The sequence below is a fragment of the Macrotis lagotis genome, chromosome 7 (assembly GCF_037893015.1).
Source record: "Macrotis lagotis isolate mMagLag1 chromosome 7, bilby.v1.9.chrom.fasta, whole genome shotgun sequence".
Taxonomy (NCBI): Eukaryota; Metazoa; Chordata; class Mammalia; order Peramelemorphia; family Peramelidae; genus Macrotis; species Macrotis lagotis.
In genome coordinates, this window is record NC_133664.1 from 211,844,696 (window position 1) to 211,858,053 (window position 13,358).

Here is a 13,358-nt window from a genome sequence, read left to right on the forward strand (position 1 = left end):
CCCTGGGGCTGGGGGGGGGGGTTCCCTGCTCTAGGCAGGGTCTGAATATGGTTAAATCTCCAGAGACCTATCCCAGGGACAGAGGACAGATCTCAGCAGTCTCCCTCCACTCCCTTACCTTCCCTGTGCTGATCTCTCAGAGTGCAGCTACTGGGAGGTGCTGCCACCATAGGCCTGATTCCCTTTCCTGGAATCTGGGCTGCACTGAGTGCTGTGGCTGTGCTGAGGGGAGCCAGACTGACCTGGGCTTTGTGCTTGTTCTGGCAGAGGTCTCCTTGCTGATCTTCCAAGTTGTGCTTGGTGCTTCCTGGGGTGCAGGTCAGGAAACGGCTTCTGCTGCTGGGAACGTGTGCTCCCAGGCACTCTGGGGCTGTTTCCTGGAGACTGAAGCTCCTCTTAAATGCTCTTCTGTGGTGGGTTGTCACTTGTGGTGGGTGGTCTAGCACCTGGGCCAGGTATCTTCCAGTGGCAAGCTTGGTAATGATCCTTCCTAAGTTAAAACCGAAACTGGGTGAAGGGGGACTGAGGTGAGGGTACAAATATTACATTTAACAATGAAACAATAGGGGTCTGTTAAATCTTAGGAGCAGCAAACACTCTTCCACAATTAAAATTTAACAGAATTAAAGATTACTGAATTCGTTTCTAATTATAAATTTCCTATATTCATAATTCTGTGCATCAATAATGGGTAATGCACAGTTTGTTGCTTTGGGGAGGTAGTTCTAAATTACTTTCTAGAATGTCTGGACCAGTTTTACTGTTGTGCCAACAGTATAGTAATGTGATGGGTATGAGATAGACCCTCAGCACTTTTTAAAGAAAGGGTTTTGTTTTAATTTTTTCTCAATTACATGTTAGAATAATTTTAACATTAATTTTTTTGATTTTTTTTAAGAATGATTTTATTTAGAATTTTACAGTTTTTTTCCCTAATCTCTCCAGAAAAGTTGGATGAATTCACAGCTCCACCAACTACACATTAATGTCTCAGATTTCCCACATCCCTTCAGTATTCAGAATTATTTCTTAAATGAATTTCTTAACCATTATTCAGCAAGATGCAAATATGAGATTTTTGCTGGTGTAGGTATGTGGACACTGGGTAGTCTGCTTCCTATGCTGGAAACCATCTTAGCTGGGATTCAAGGTCAATTCTTTTAAAAATCAGAAACTGATTAATGTCAGAAAAAATTTTTTGATAGGATAAATATTAGATTACATTTTGGTGGTGTTATGTGAAGAAATAAATATAAAATATAGACAATTCTTGGCTAATCTGCTAAATATTCAAGACTGCAGCCTATGTTAATTTTTGATTTATGATAATATATTTTTCTTGAACAATTTGTCCTGCTACTACTACTAGTTTAAATAAAAGTAATAATTATCCAAATTGCCTAACTTCTCCACATTATCATGAAATCAAAATAATAATTCATTATATAACTAATTAAATTCCCTAAGTAGCAAATGAAAATATTCTTATAGGACTTTTTATTTCTGTCTTATTTTGTTAGGTATAATAAGGATGTGTCTCTCTCTTATTGGAACCCCTATTGGATGCTGCCCTCTGATGTTTGTGGAATGAACTGCTTATGGGAAGCCTCTTTTAGGTAGGAACTTACCGTATTTCCGCATGTATAAGATGCATCCTTTTTTGAAAAATTTGGGGTCTAAAAATTGGGAGCGTCTTATACAGTGGTTGTAGATTTTTTACTTGCCTTTCCCCATTTTTTTCCATGCTTATTGCCTTTGTGCTCATTGTTTTGCATTTGTTACTGGTATGTTAGGTTGATGTTTTGTTACATTCTGCCCAGAAATGGCTCAGAAAAAAATTTTCTTACAGTGATGAATTCAAGTTAAAAGTGATCCAGTGTGCAAAAGAAAATGGAAATCATTCTGCTATGCGTTAAGTTTTGTGCTCCTCCAACTGAGAACAATCCAAGACTGGCTACAGGAAGAATAAATCCTACTGAAAATGTCCAGGCAGAAGAAAGCCATGAGATGCAAGTGAGCCAAATGGTCTGATTTACAGAGGGAATTGAAGAGATGGATCTAAGAGCAAAGGGCTATTGGAATTCCGGTGTCCACAAAGATGGTTCAGCATGAGGCAAGAAGACTTGCTGATTAAAAGGAAGTTATTGATTTCAAAGGACACAATTGCTGCTTCCGGTTCATGAAAGGGAATGGACTAAGCATGTGTCTATGCACCAGACTTACCCAGGGAGAGCTTGTGGTCAATGACAGACAAGAGCACAGGCAGGAGAGCGGTCAGAGCCTCTCCTGAGAAAGTGATCATCATCAAACACAGATGAGGAAGAACTAATGTGGAAGGGAGTTTTGACAGTGATGAATTTTATGATGATTAAAACAAGTTCAGTAACTTTATGTAATACATTTTTTTTTTCAAATGTTGGCCCCCAAATTAAGGTGTGTCTTATACCCTAATTTAAGGTGTGTCTTATACATGGGGAAATACGGTATTATTTAAGTAGTAGTTCAGAGTAGGTAAAAACAGTAATAAAAACCAGAAGGAAATTATTTTGATTGTTTTTCCCCAGTAAGTTAGCACTTTCTCTGAAGTAAAAAAATTTTTTTGGTTGCATTCTCTCCAATCTCTCTTTTTTTAAACTCTTTAAATTCAGCTAATATTTTATTCTTATTATATATGAGACGTTATATGAAATACTGGGGTTATATTGATCTAACAGACAAAATTTATTAAAATTCTCATTGTATTTTTTTTGCAAGGCAATAGGGTTAAGTGACTTGCCCAGGGTCACACTGCTAGGTAATTACCAAGTGTCTGAGGTCAGATTTGAACTCAGGTCCTCCATACTCTAGGGCTGGTGTTCTATCCATTGCACCACCATACTTCCCCACTCACTGTTATTTAATTAATAGATTTGTCAGTGTTTACTATGAGTGTAATGTTCTGCTAAATTCTTTCAAATAATAGTAGAAAGACAGATCATTTTTCTCTAGGAATTCATGATGTTAGATGGTACAGATGTGAAATGAAAGTTTATAACAATTATCTCCTTAAAATTTTCTTTTTTTTGGCAAGAAAATCAAGGTTAAGCCACTTGCCTGGGGATTCACACAGTTATTAGTAAGTTTCTGAGGCCAGATTTGAATTTGGGTCTTCCAGGCTGACTACACCTCTTAGCTGCCCTTATTTATTTCTATTTTTAAGGTGACTTACTTTTGCTTTTTTCTTGTTTCCTTATCCACAATCGTAGAATACTTCCCTTGTCATTCTCAACTCGTAAATCTTCATGTCTAATATCCCATCTCCAGTCTTATTTTTCTCTTTCTTTTCCAAAGCCCTCAAATCAAGTTGAGAGGGCAGTAGACTACAAATGAAAAATGAATCATAGATTTTATGAGGAAACAATGTGGAATGTTTTTTGCTTGATTTGTTTGCTTCTTTTTGTTTTGTTTAATTTCATTTTGGGGATGAGGTGAAACATTTAAGTTTCCTCCTACGCAAACACTGAACTAGAGAAAGCCAACATTTGACATAGTATGTGAAACTATACAATATATAATTCCATATCTCAGTTCTTTCTTTGGTGTGGATAGTGTCTTCCCTTATAAGTCCTTTATAGTTGATTTGAATATTCATATAACTCAAAAATACTTAGTCATTTGCATTTATTCTTCAAACAATATTGTTTGTTACTCTACAGCATTCTCTTGGTTCTCCTTCTTTTATTCTTCATTATCTCATGAAAGTTTTCCCATGTTTTCCTGAAATTGATCTATGTATTAAATCACAATCATGTTCCACAACTTACTCATTTTCAATTAATGAGCATCTCTTTAAATTTCAAGTTCCTTGCCACCACAAAGAGACTTGCCATAAATATTTCAGAACATATAGGTTCTTTTCCCTTTTTTCTAGATCACCTTGGGGAAAAAATAGAATACTGGTATTGCTGGGTCAGAGGATATATACAATTTTATAACTCTTGGGGCAGGATTCTAGATTGCTCTCCAAAATGGTTGGATCAGTTCAGTTTCACCAAGAGTGAATTAGTGGGTGGCTAGGTGGCGCAGTGGATGGGCGGCTAGGTGGTGCAGTGGATAGAGAAGCAGCTTTGGAGTCAGGAGTAGCTGGGTTCAAATCCAAACTCAGACACTTAATAATTACCTAGCTGTGTGGTCTTGGGCAAGCCACTTAATCCCATTGCCTTGCAAAATCTAATTTAAAAAAAAGGTGAATTAGTGTCTCAATTTTTCCACATTCTTTCCATTTGTCATTTTCTCCTTCTATTATTTTAGCTAATCTAATAGGTCTGGGGTAGTATCTCATAGTTGTTTTAATTTGCATTTCTTTAATCAATAGTGATTTGGGGCATTTTTTTGATATTCCTATATTTAGCTTTGATTTCTCTCTCTCTCTCTCTTTCTCTCTCTCTCTTTAAAATTTATTTAAGGCAATGGGATTAAGTGACTTGCCCAATGTCACACAGCTAGGCAATTATTAAGTGTCTGAGCCCGGATTTAAACTCCGGTCCTCCTGACTCCAGGGCTGGTGCTCTATCCACTGCGCCTCCTAGTTGCCCTGATTTCTTTCTCTAAAAACCGCGTGTTCATATTCTTTGACCATTTATCATTTGGAAAATGACTCCTATTCTTTTTAATTTTAGAAAGATTTTATTTGAGTTTTACAATTTTCCCTCCATTCTTGCTTCTCTCCCCTCACCCCCACAGAAGGCATTCTGTTAGTCTTTACATTGTTTCCATGGTATAAATTGATTTCAGTTGAATGTGATGAGAGAGAAATCATATCCTTAAGGAAGAAAAATAAAGGTATGAGATAGTAAAATTACATAATAAGATAACGATTTTCCCCCCCTAATTTGAAGGTAATAGTCTTTGGTCTTTGTTCAAAGTCCAGAATTCTTTCTCTGATACAGATGGTATTCTCCATTGAAGATAACCCAAAATTGTCCCTGTTTGTTGCACTGATGGAATGAGCAAATCCATCAACATCAAGGTTGATCATCACCCCCATATTGCTGTTAGGGTGTACAGTGTTTTTCTGGTTCTGCTCATCTCGCTCAGCACCAGTTCGTGCAAATCCTTCCAGGCTTCCATGAATTCCCATCCCTCCTGGTTTCTAATAGAACAATAGTGTTCCATGACATATATATATCATAGTTTGCTAAGCCATTCCCCACTTGAAGGACATTCACTTAATTTCTAATTCTTTGCCACCATAAACAGGGCTGCTATAAATATTTTTGTACAAGTGATGTTTTTACCCTTTTTCATGATCTCTTCAGACCTAGTAGTGGTATTGCTGGATCAAAGGGAATGCACATTTTTGTTGCCCTTTGGGCATAATTCCAAACTGCTCTCCAGAAAGGTTGGATGAGTTCACAGTTCCAATGACTCTCATTATTAAAAGTCCTTTATATATTGGACATAAAAGACTGTTATCTGAGAAACTGTCCATAAAACTTTTCCCCCAATTTTTTTCCCCTTCTAACCTTCTCTATAATCTTTTAATGTTATCAAAATTAATCATTTTACAATCTCACAATTCTCTACCTCTTGTTTATTCATAATTTTTTCTCTTAACCATAAATTTGATAGGTAAAATGTGCCATGTTCATTGTATAAAAATATTTGTTACACAAGAATTTTTTTTCTTTCAGTGGGAGGTGGGAAGGAGAGAGAATTAATATTTGTTCATTAACAAAACATACATTTTATAATAGCCAATCAGAAATGTATATGTATGGATATGTATGATGAGGTCCCAGCTGACATTAGTTGGTAGAGTGTCATAAACTTATCTAGTTAGTAAATTGTTAACTTTTATTAAGTACTTATTAAATGCTAGGTACTGTGCTTTATGGATATTATTTCATTTAGTACTCATAGTAACCCTGAGGGGTAGGTGCTATTATAATTTCCTTGTTTCAAAAATGAATCTGTTTCACATAGATTAAATGACTTGTAGGATCACATATCAAATGTCTGAGGCAGGATTTTAGCTCAGGTTGTCCTGACTCCAGGTACAGCACTCTAGCCACTGTGCCACCTATCTGCCCCATGAAGCACATGAGCAAGGACAAAAAAAAAAGGTGATTATGGGGGGTTAACTCAGGATTAGGGTTAGATGCCTGTATTTCCTTAATGCTTACTGTCCCCTTACCAGTTTTCAACTGAGAGAAATGTTTATTAATAACCCATGATTGGGAAGATCCTGAGTTTCCCCCCATGCACCCCTTTTCTAAAGTTCTGATTTCAACAGTTTAGTCCATAATGAGATTAGATTGATTTTTTAAAATTTAATATTTATTCTCATTTTGTACAATTAATGTTATTTTTACATTAGTAAAATATTCTTGTTTAAGTGTAAACGAGATACCCCCTCCCTCCCATAAATATAGACTTGCTTCAGTGATAAAGTAAAGGGGAGAGAAAAAAAGATAAAGTAAAGGGGAGAGAAAAAAAATTGAAATTAAAAAAAATAATAGTAATAATTGTAGGTATGGCCAGGTGGCGCAATGAACGGAGCACCAGCCCTGGAACCACAAGCACCCGAGCCCACATCCGGCCCCGTACACCCAACAATCACCCAACAATCACCCAGCCGTGTGACATGCAAGCCACCCGATCCCCACTGCCCTGCAGAAACCAAAAAAAAAAAAAAAGACCTAAAAATAAAATGAAATAGTAATAATAGTAGGGGTGGCTGGGTGGTGGACAGAGCATTGGCCCTTGAGCCAGGAGCACCCGGGTCCCAATCCGGCCTCAGACACCCAAGGATCACCCTGCTATGCGGCCCCAGGCAGGCCACCCAGTCCCATTTGCCCTGCACCCCCCCCAATAATAATAATAATATTATTAAAAAATGTGCTTCAGTATTTGTTCTAACACCAATAACTCTGTTGTGCATGGATCACATTCTTTATGATTAGTCCATGGCAAAAGTTACTTCCTTATTTTTCCAATGTTGCCATTGCTGATCGCAACTCCCTCCTTTCTTATTTCTCCACTACCATGTACTATATTTTCTATCTCCATTCACTCTGACTTTGCTGTAGGGTAGCTGAGTGGCACAGCAGACAGATCCCTGGTCTTGGGGCCAAGAAGCCCTGAGCCCCCATACCACCCCTTAGGCCCAGAATCCACCTGGCCCTATGGTCCTTGACAGGCCATCCAATCCCAGCCCCTTGCAATAATTAAAAAAGAAAATGTGTTATATCTGACCACTCTCCCCCCATGGTCCATACTCTCCTCCATCACTCACATCCCCCCGTTCCCCCTGTCGCCCCCTCTCCTTACTCCGAATGCCTATACCCCACTGAGTATATATGCTGTTTCCTCTCCTAGCCACCTCTGATGAGAGTGAAGTTTCCCTCATTCCCCCTTGCCTTCCATATCATTGCAATAGCTCATTATAATGAAGAAAAGTCTTATTATATGAAATATCTTGGCCTATTCCCCCTCTCCTTTTTCTTTCTCCATTTTTACACCATATTTAATCTTCGAATTCAGCTTTCTCCTGTGCTTCAACTATAAAAGCTCCCCCTACCTGCTCTATTAGCTGAGAAGGTTCATATGAGTATTATCAGTGTCATTTTTCTATACAGGAATACATGAAGTTCATCATCATTAAGTCCCTCATATTTTCCCCTTCTCTAATCTCTATGCTTCAACTGAGTCCTGTATATGAAGATCAAACCTTCTGTTCAGCTCTGGCCATTCCAAAAGGAACATTTGAAATTCCCCTGGTTCACTGAAAGTCCATCTTTTTCCCTGGAAGAGGACATTCAGCCTTGCTGGGTAGTTGATTCTTGGTTGCATTCCAAGCTCTTTTGCCTTCCAGTATATTCTATTCCAAGCCCTAGGAGCTTCCAATGTAGTTGCTGCTAAGTCCTGTGTGATCCTGACTACAGCTCCACGGTATTTGAGTTGTGTCCTCCTGGCTGCTTGTAATATTTTCTCTTTGACTTGGGAGTTCTGGAACTTGGCTATGATATTCCTAGGGGTTGTTTTTGTGGGATCTCTTTCTCAGGGGGATCGGTGGATTCTTTCCATTTCTATTTTGCCCTCTGCTTCTAGGATATCAGGGCAATTTTCCTGTAGTAATTCTTTGAAAATGATGTCAAGGCTCTTTTCCTGATCATGACTTTCAGGTATTCCAATAATTTTTAAATTATCTTTCCTAAGTCTGTTTTCCATATCAGTTGTTTTTTCAATGAGATATTTCACATTTCTTCTAATTTTTCATTTTTTTTTTTTGGTTTTGAAGTATTGATTCCCAATTTCTGGCAAATTCATCAATCTCCCTGAATTTTATTCTTTGTCTGAAGGATTTGTTCTCCTCAGAGAGTTTTCTTATCTCTTTTTCCATCTGGCCCATTCTGCTTTTTAAAGCATTCTTCTCCTCCATAACTTTTTGAACTGTTTTATCCATTTGACCTAAGCTGGTTTTTAGCATGCTATTTTCTTCAGCATTTTTTTGGATTTCCTTGACTAGGCTGCTGACTTCATTTTCATGTTTTTCCTGCATCTCTCTCATTTCTTTTCCCAGTTTTTCTTCTAACACCCTCATTTGATTTTCAAAGTCTTTTTAAATCTCTGTCATAGCCTGAGCCCAATTTCTGTTTTTTTTTTGGAGTCTTTAGATGCAGGAGCTTGTGCTTCCTCTTCTTCAGACTGAGTGTTTTGATCCTTCTTGGGCTCATTTGCAAAATATTTCTCAATTGTGTTCCTCTTTTTTCTCTGCTTGCTCATTTTTCCCAGCCTGTGCCTGTTTTGGGGTGCTTCCTGATCTTTTGGGACACTCCCACAAGAGTCTCAGTGTGTGAGGCTCTGTCCTCCCTCCTGGTCTGTGAATGACCATATGCGCCCCCTTCTGCCACGGGGCTGAGGTGGGGGGGCCGTGCTGCTCTTGGTGGGGGCTAGACTGTAATCAGGATCTGAATGTGGTCAGAGCCCCAAAGTCCTGTTCCTGGGGCTGAGGACATAGCTCTGCAGTCTCCCTCTCTTCACTCCCCTCCCTCTGCTCAATGGGCTCATGCCCTGGGGGCTCCTGCTTATGGGCTCTTCAGTTCCTGGATCAGGGCTGCAGAAAGACCAAGTTGCTTGCTGTGTGCCCTGAAGGCTGGTCTCCAGGTGCTCGCTCTGGCAGAGGTCCACTGCTGTTCCCCCACTTTGTGCCTGTTGCTCCCCCGGGTGCAGCTCAGGAGACTCCCCACTGCTGTGAGCTGAGGCTCCCAGCGCCCTGGGGCTGCCTCCGGGAGGCTGAGGTTCTTTCGCTCCAGTGGGCTACCCCTCTGGCGGGCCACCCCTCTGGCTCCGGGAAACAGAGCCTTTCTGCTCTTTTCCAGGTTACCTTGAGTAGGAGAACTGCCTCATTGGGTCCCTCTGTGGGTTCTGTCTCTGGAAAGCTTAGAGTCCTTAGCTTATGAATTTTATCAGAGAGAGCCTAAGACTTGATCCTTCATTGTTGCCATCTTGGCTCCTCCCCCAGATTGACTTTCTTAACAATTTTATTCTGATCCCACTCAGGTGGAGAAACCTTTGTACTCTATTCATGTTTGAGTGGAGATAAATTCTTTTTTTATTTAATAACTTGAAAGGTGATTTCTAATTTTTTTTATCATGGCTTTCAAATAGTCCAGTATATTTTCTTTGATCTATTTTTCAGGTCATTGTTTTTCCAATGAAATATTTCAGATTTTTCCCAGTTTTTTCATTTTCTTTTTTTATTGTTTTTTGATGTCTCATGGACATCATTAGCTTTCACTTGCTGAATTCTAATTTTTATGGATTTATTTTCTTCATTGAGCTTTTGTAACTCTTTTTTTTGTATTTGATTAGCCCAGCTCTTTTAGAAGCTCTTTCCTTGAGTGAAATTTTTGCCTCTTTACAATTTGACCACTTCAGTTTTTTGAGTTTCTTTTACCAAGATATTAGCTTTCTTTTCATAATTTTCTTTTATCACTCCCTTTCTTTCCCCATTTTTTCCTCTATTTTTATTGGATTTAAAGAATTCTTTTTGAGCTTTTCCAGTAATTCTTTTTGGGTCTGAGATCAGTTCACATTTTTTTCCTTTGAAACTTTGCTTGTAGTTCTGTCTTTATTCTTTTCTTCTGACTTTTATTTCTTGATCTTCCTGTCACTGTATGAAGTTTCTGTGGTCAGGTTCTTTTTTTATTTTCCCATTTTCCTATTCTATTTCTTGATTTACAAATTTAGCTAAGTTTGGGCTCTGTTTTCAGGCATTTAGAACATGTTTCAGGTGTTTTTCAGAGCTAGTTCTGGTGTTTGATAGGTGTGGTCATTCTTCTCTTGACTTGTGCTCTTTTCTGTGTGATCACATGCACTTTTCTCCCATATTTCTCACAACTGCAATTTCTTTTGCTTATTATGACCCTGGAATTATGAATTGTTGTAAGTATTAATGTTCCTTTCTACCTTCAACATCAGACTAGAGCGCCTTCTTCCTCTTGATGACCACTAGCACTTTGCTCTTTTTGGGACTATGGCAGATTCTTCACTCTCCTATATTAAAGCTCTTTCTTCTGCTGGGACTGTCTCTAGGAATTGCAAATAAGCAATTGCATATAAGCAGTCCTGTAAATGGTGGATTATTGGCTCACTGGAAATTTAGACAGTCATACTGGATATCAAAACTCAGAATATTATTAAATCATGGTCTCAAGGGGGCAACTAGGTGGTGAAGTAGATGGAGCACTAGTCCTGGACTCAGGAGAACCTGAGTTCAAATGTGGCCTCAGACATTTAATAACTACCTAGCTGTTTGATTTTGGGCAAGTCACTTAACCCCAATGCCTTGCAGAAACAAAAAATTACTGCCTCAAGATTTTATTTCAAATCACTAATCTCAGACAGTTTTTTTTAATGTTTTTGTACTAAACACATACAAATAATTATTTTGAATGTAATTCCCCTATCTCTTCTTTCTTTCTTTGCTAATACACAGAAATGCTGATAGTTTATATGGATTTATTTTAAATACTGCAAATTTTCTGAAGTTACTATTTCATGTAATTTTTACTTTAATCTTTGGGTTTCTCTGAATTATCAAATAATTTGCAATAATTAACAATTTTATTCCTACCATGCCTATGTTTATTCCCTCATTTTTTTTCTTATCCAATGATTTGATTTACACTTTTATCATTTCTTCAAATAACAGTAATGATGATGAATTTGTATGTTTTACGTCTGATCTCATTGGATGAACCTATAGTATTTCTTCAAATCAGATAATGTCCATTTGTTTTAAGTATATACTCTTTGCAACATTGTTTACATTAATAGCAACATTATGTGATGATCACTGTGATGGATTTGTTCTTCTTAGTAGTAGAGTAATCAAAGACAATTCTACAGGACTTGTGATGGAAAATACCATTCACATTCAGAGAAGAAACTATGGAGTCTGAATACAGATCAAAGCTGACTATTTTCAATTTTTAAAATTTGTTTTATGTTTTATAGTTTTTCCCTCGGTTTTCTCCTTATTGTTCTGATTTTTCTTTCACAGCATGATTAATATGGCAATATGTTTCCCGTTATTATAGATGTATAATCTGTATTAGATTACTCTCTGTGAAGAGGAGTGGGGTTAGGAAGGGAGGTAGGGAGAAAAATGTAGAACTCAAATCCTTACAAAAAGGTTATTGAAAGTTAACTTTACGTGTAATTGGAAAAATAAATAAATATATGTATTGAAAAAAATGGGGGAAGAAATGTATTCTTTGCCATATTAAGGAACTTTCTACTTATGGCTATACCTTTTCATGTCTTTTCATAAATGGGTATTGACTTTTTGCAAAAGTTTTTCTCCGATGATTGATGTAATTATATGATTTAAAATTTCTGTTTTTAGTATCTACTTTTCTTTATTTTGAACCTGTTCTGTAAATTCAGTCTGGTAATAGTGTATAGACTTCTTTTTTTGTTTTTGTAAGGCAAAGGGATTAAGTAGCTTGCCCAAGGCCACACAGTTATTAAGTGTCTGAGGTCACATTTGAACTCAGGTACTCCTGACTCCAGGGCTAGCGCTCCATCTACTGTGCCACCTAGCCACCCCAATAGTGTATAGACTTCTAAATAAGTTATTTTACCCACTTTGCTAATATTTTATTCAATTTTTTTGGTTATTATTTGTTAGGGATTTTGGTTCAGGTTTCTTTCTTTGTTTTGTTTCTCCCTGGTTTAGTTTTTCAGGACTGTTTTTGCATAATAGAATGAATGCTGTAGGATTCTTTCTTTTTTACACAAGGCTTATGTAATATTGAAATTAATTATTCTTTGGAGAATGAATATGGATAGAGTGCTGGACCTGGATGAAATGAGATAATTTTTTGAAAGCATATTTTTAAAAAGTGACTTAAATCTCTTCTCTCATGCTCTATTAACTTGGGTATTTTATATTTTTGTAAATATTGTAAATATTTTGTAAATATTGTCTTCATCTGACTAGCACAATAGTTTATGTTAATTTCCCTATTTCATGTTCATTTTTGTGAGTTCTTTTTGTGGTATTGGAGATTTGATATTCTATTCTTTTTAAATTGACTGTTCTTTTTTTTTGTCTTTAAAAAACTCCTAATTTTAGTTTTCAACTCAGTTTTTTTTGCTTTAAAAAATTATTTTCTTCAATTTGAAGAATTTATATTTTGAGACATAAGTCTTTTAAAATTTGTTGCTTTTCTGTTTTTAAAATCCATGCTTATATTTAGATTATTTAACTGTTCTTTTTCTCATTTAGTGATGAAAGTGGTTAGTGATACAAAGTTTTCTGTAAGGAATCTCTGTTCACTCATCCCAGAAGCCTTGATGTATATTCTCATTGTCATAATTTTCTTTGATGACTCAAAAAAATTAGCAAATTAAGCAAAGTAGCAGGATGGAAAATAAACTTACATAAGTCATCAGCATTTCTATAAATGAACAACAAAGCCCAGGAGCAAGAGATAGAGAAATTCCATTTAAAGCAACTGCAGACAACATTAAATACTTAGGAATCTACACCTCAAGGCAAATCTAGAAACTGTATGAATACAGTTATAAAGCACTTCTTACCCAAATAAAGTCAGATCTCAACAATTGGAAAAATGTTGATTGCTCAAGCTAATATAATAATGACAGTGCCCAAATTAAATTACCTATTCAGTGCCATACCAATCAAACCACCAAATAATTATTTTACCAAATGAGAAAATGTAGTAACAAAATTCATCTGGAGCAAAAAAGGTCAAGAATATCAAGGGAACTGATGAAAAAAAATGTAAAGGAAGGTGGCCTAGCTCTACCAGATCTATATGATAAAGCAGCAGTCATCAAAACTG

At 36.9% G+C, this 13,358-nt stretch overlaps 1 protein-coding gene across 6 annotated transcripts in view; it reads left to right on the forward strand.

Moving 5' to 3' along the window:
* GXYLT1 (glucoside xylosyltransferase 1) overlaps positions 1–13,358 on the forward strand; it is a 116,836-nt gene that overhangs the window by 20,467 nt on the left and 83,011 nt on the right. For 4 of the 6 annotated variants that reach the window (XM_074194733.1, XM_074194732.1, XM_074194734.1 and 1 more), the window contains exon 2: positions 1,521–1,616. The exons of the other annotated variants lie outside the window; for them this stretch is intronic. In XM_074194733.1, coding sequence (XP_074050834.1) covers positions 1,521–1,616 — 96 coding nt within the window. The remainder of the gene's footprint in view (positions 1–1,520; positions 1,617–13,358) is intronic. 6 annotated transcript variants of the gene reach the window in all.